The 1,595-nt window shown below is 37.7% G+C and overlaps 1 protein-coding gene across 1 annotated transcript in view; it reads left to right on the forward strand.

Annotated features, from left to right (window-relative positions):
- CBG01708 overlaps positions 1-755 on the forward strand; it is a gene marked incomplete at both ends in the record, with an annotated part of 2,350 nt that extends 1,595 nt beyond the window's left edge. The window contains one exon of the mRNA XM_045235851.1: positions 714-755. Coding sequence (XP_045091903.1) covers positions 714-755 — 42 coding nt within the window. The remainder of the gene's footprint in view (positions 1-713) is intronic.
- Positions 756-1,595: the final 840 nt, after the last annotated feature.

Below are 1,595 nucleotides of genomic sequence, written 5' to 3' on the forward strand. Positions count from 1 at the left end.
CCTGGCTTCTCTAATCTAACTTTTTAATTGGAATTTCAATAATCCCTATTTCCTCACCCGTCCCGTAATCCTATCATACTGCCAATCATTGTGATCGTTCTCCATTCCTTTTTGTAAAACTGAAAAAGCCCGAATTGCCGAACTCAAAGTTTATTTTGAAACTATCCTCACCTTTTACTCTATTATTCTATTCGGATCCTTCAAATTCGTTGATCCTAGAAGTTGTCGCCGAAGTCCTATGTCCTGTGAAACAGGGACCCGCAATCCTGAAAAATCCTGGAACTTGAACGTTGGGAACTAAGTACTGATTCTTTCCAAACTCAGTTGAATCCTAGAGTTGCCCTAAATTTGTTAGGCCTTCACGGAGGTCACAAGAATATTTGTGTTGTAAAAATTGATGTGAAAAATTAAATCGAGTACACAAAAAGAAATATTACGACCTAATTTGAGTTTCTGATAGTACAGCGACAAACTTAAATCAGTTCAAACCCTATTTTTAACCTGTCAATTCACAAAATTCTTTAACTATTTGTGAATCAAAGAATGCCGAAAAATCATACTTCTTTTATAGGATTCCTACTACAGTATTTGCAGTTCCTACAGTATCCACATTATTGATAACAGGAAAAAATATTTTATTTAATTTCAGCAACAAAAAGCAGGAACATCAACTGAAACTACAGCAGACCTTGTAATTGAGAATCGTAATGTAGTGGACGTTTTACATCGCCTCGACGCCAACTCCAACAATGTAAGCTCCCATTCATTTTTCTTGCCCTTTTCCGTGTCATCCCATCAATTCGACACCATCCCCGAAACCACTATGATTAATTCGTCGAATGCACGTTTTTGGCTCACACGCTCCCTTCTCTTTTCTTTCTCTTGAATTCTCTAGAAGTCCCAATTTTTACTCCTATTGACACAAGAGAAGAAGGCGGAATTTCTGAAAATGTATTCATAGAACATAAATTTGCATTCCATTACATCTGAGTTTTTTTTCATATCTATTCCTTCCCCCTCCTTTTCCTTTCAATTTCTTTTGACTTTCTCGGTTTTCGATTCTTTTGTGCCAGCCAAGAAACAGAAACAGCGACTTGTATGCATTTTGTGGCCAGGCATACAAAGATAAGTTTTGTCGTGTCGCTAGTGTCTCCCGGAATCCACCCATGGGACCATTCAATTTCATGTTTGTCCCCTTCATTCCTTGATTGTCCTACCCCTTTCCACTTGCCCCAACATCCCCGACTTTTACACCCGAAAAGACCTTCTTCCCTTTCATTTTCTTCTTCTCATTGCACTATTATTTTCCAGATTGTCTCTACTTCTTCTGTGCCATCATCAAGAAAATCAAAAGAAAAGAAAGCGAAAATGTCATCAACACCAAGAAGTCCTCTGATGAGTATGGCCAACAGTGTGAAGAGCAAACTCACTAAAATCACACATTTGGGAAGGAGTTCCGAGAGCAGTTCCTCGTCAAATATCAAAACGAGCCAAAGCTTTTCTGGGTTAGTTGATTTACCAAAAGTTTATTTTTCTATATATATTTCCAATCTTGCCCTATTCTTCATTTTTTTGGAAGCTCTAGAATTTCTATG

This window comes from Caenorhabditis briggsae, assembly GCF_000004555.2.
Source record: "Caenorhabditis briggsae complete genome, chrIV, whole genome shotgun sequence".
Lineage (NCBI taxonomy): Eukaryota > Metazoa > Nematoda > Chromadorea > Rhabditida > Rhabditidae > Caenorhabditis > Caenorhabditis briggsae.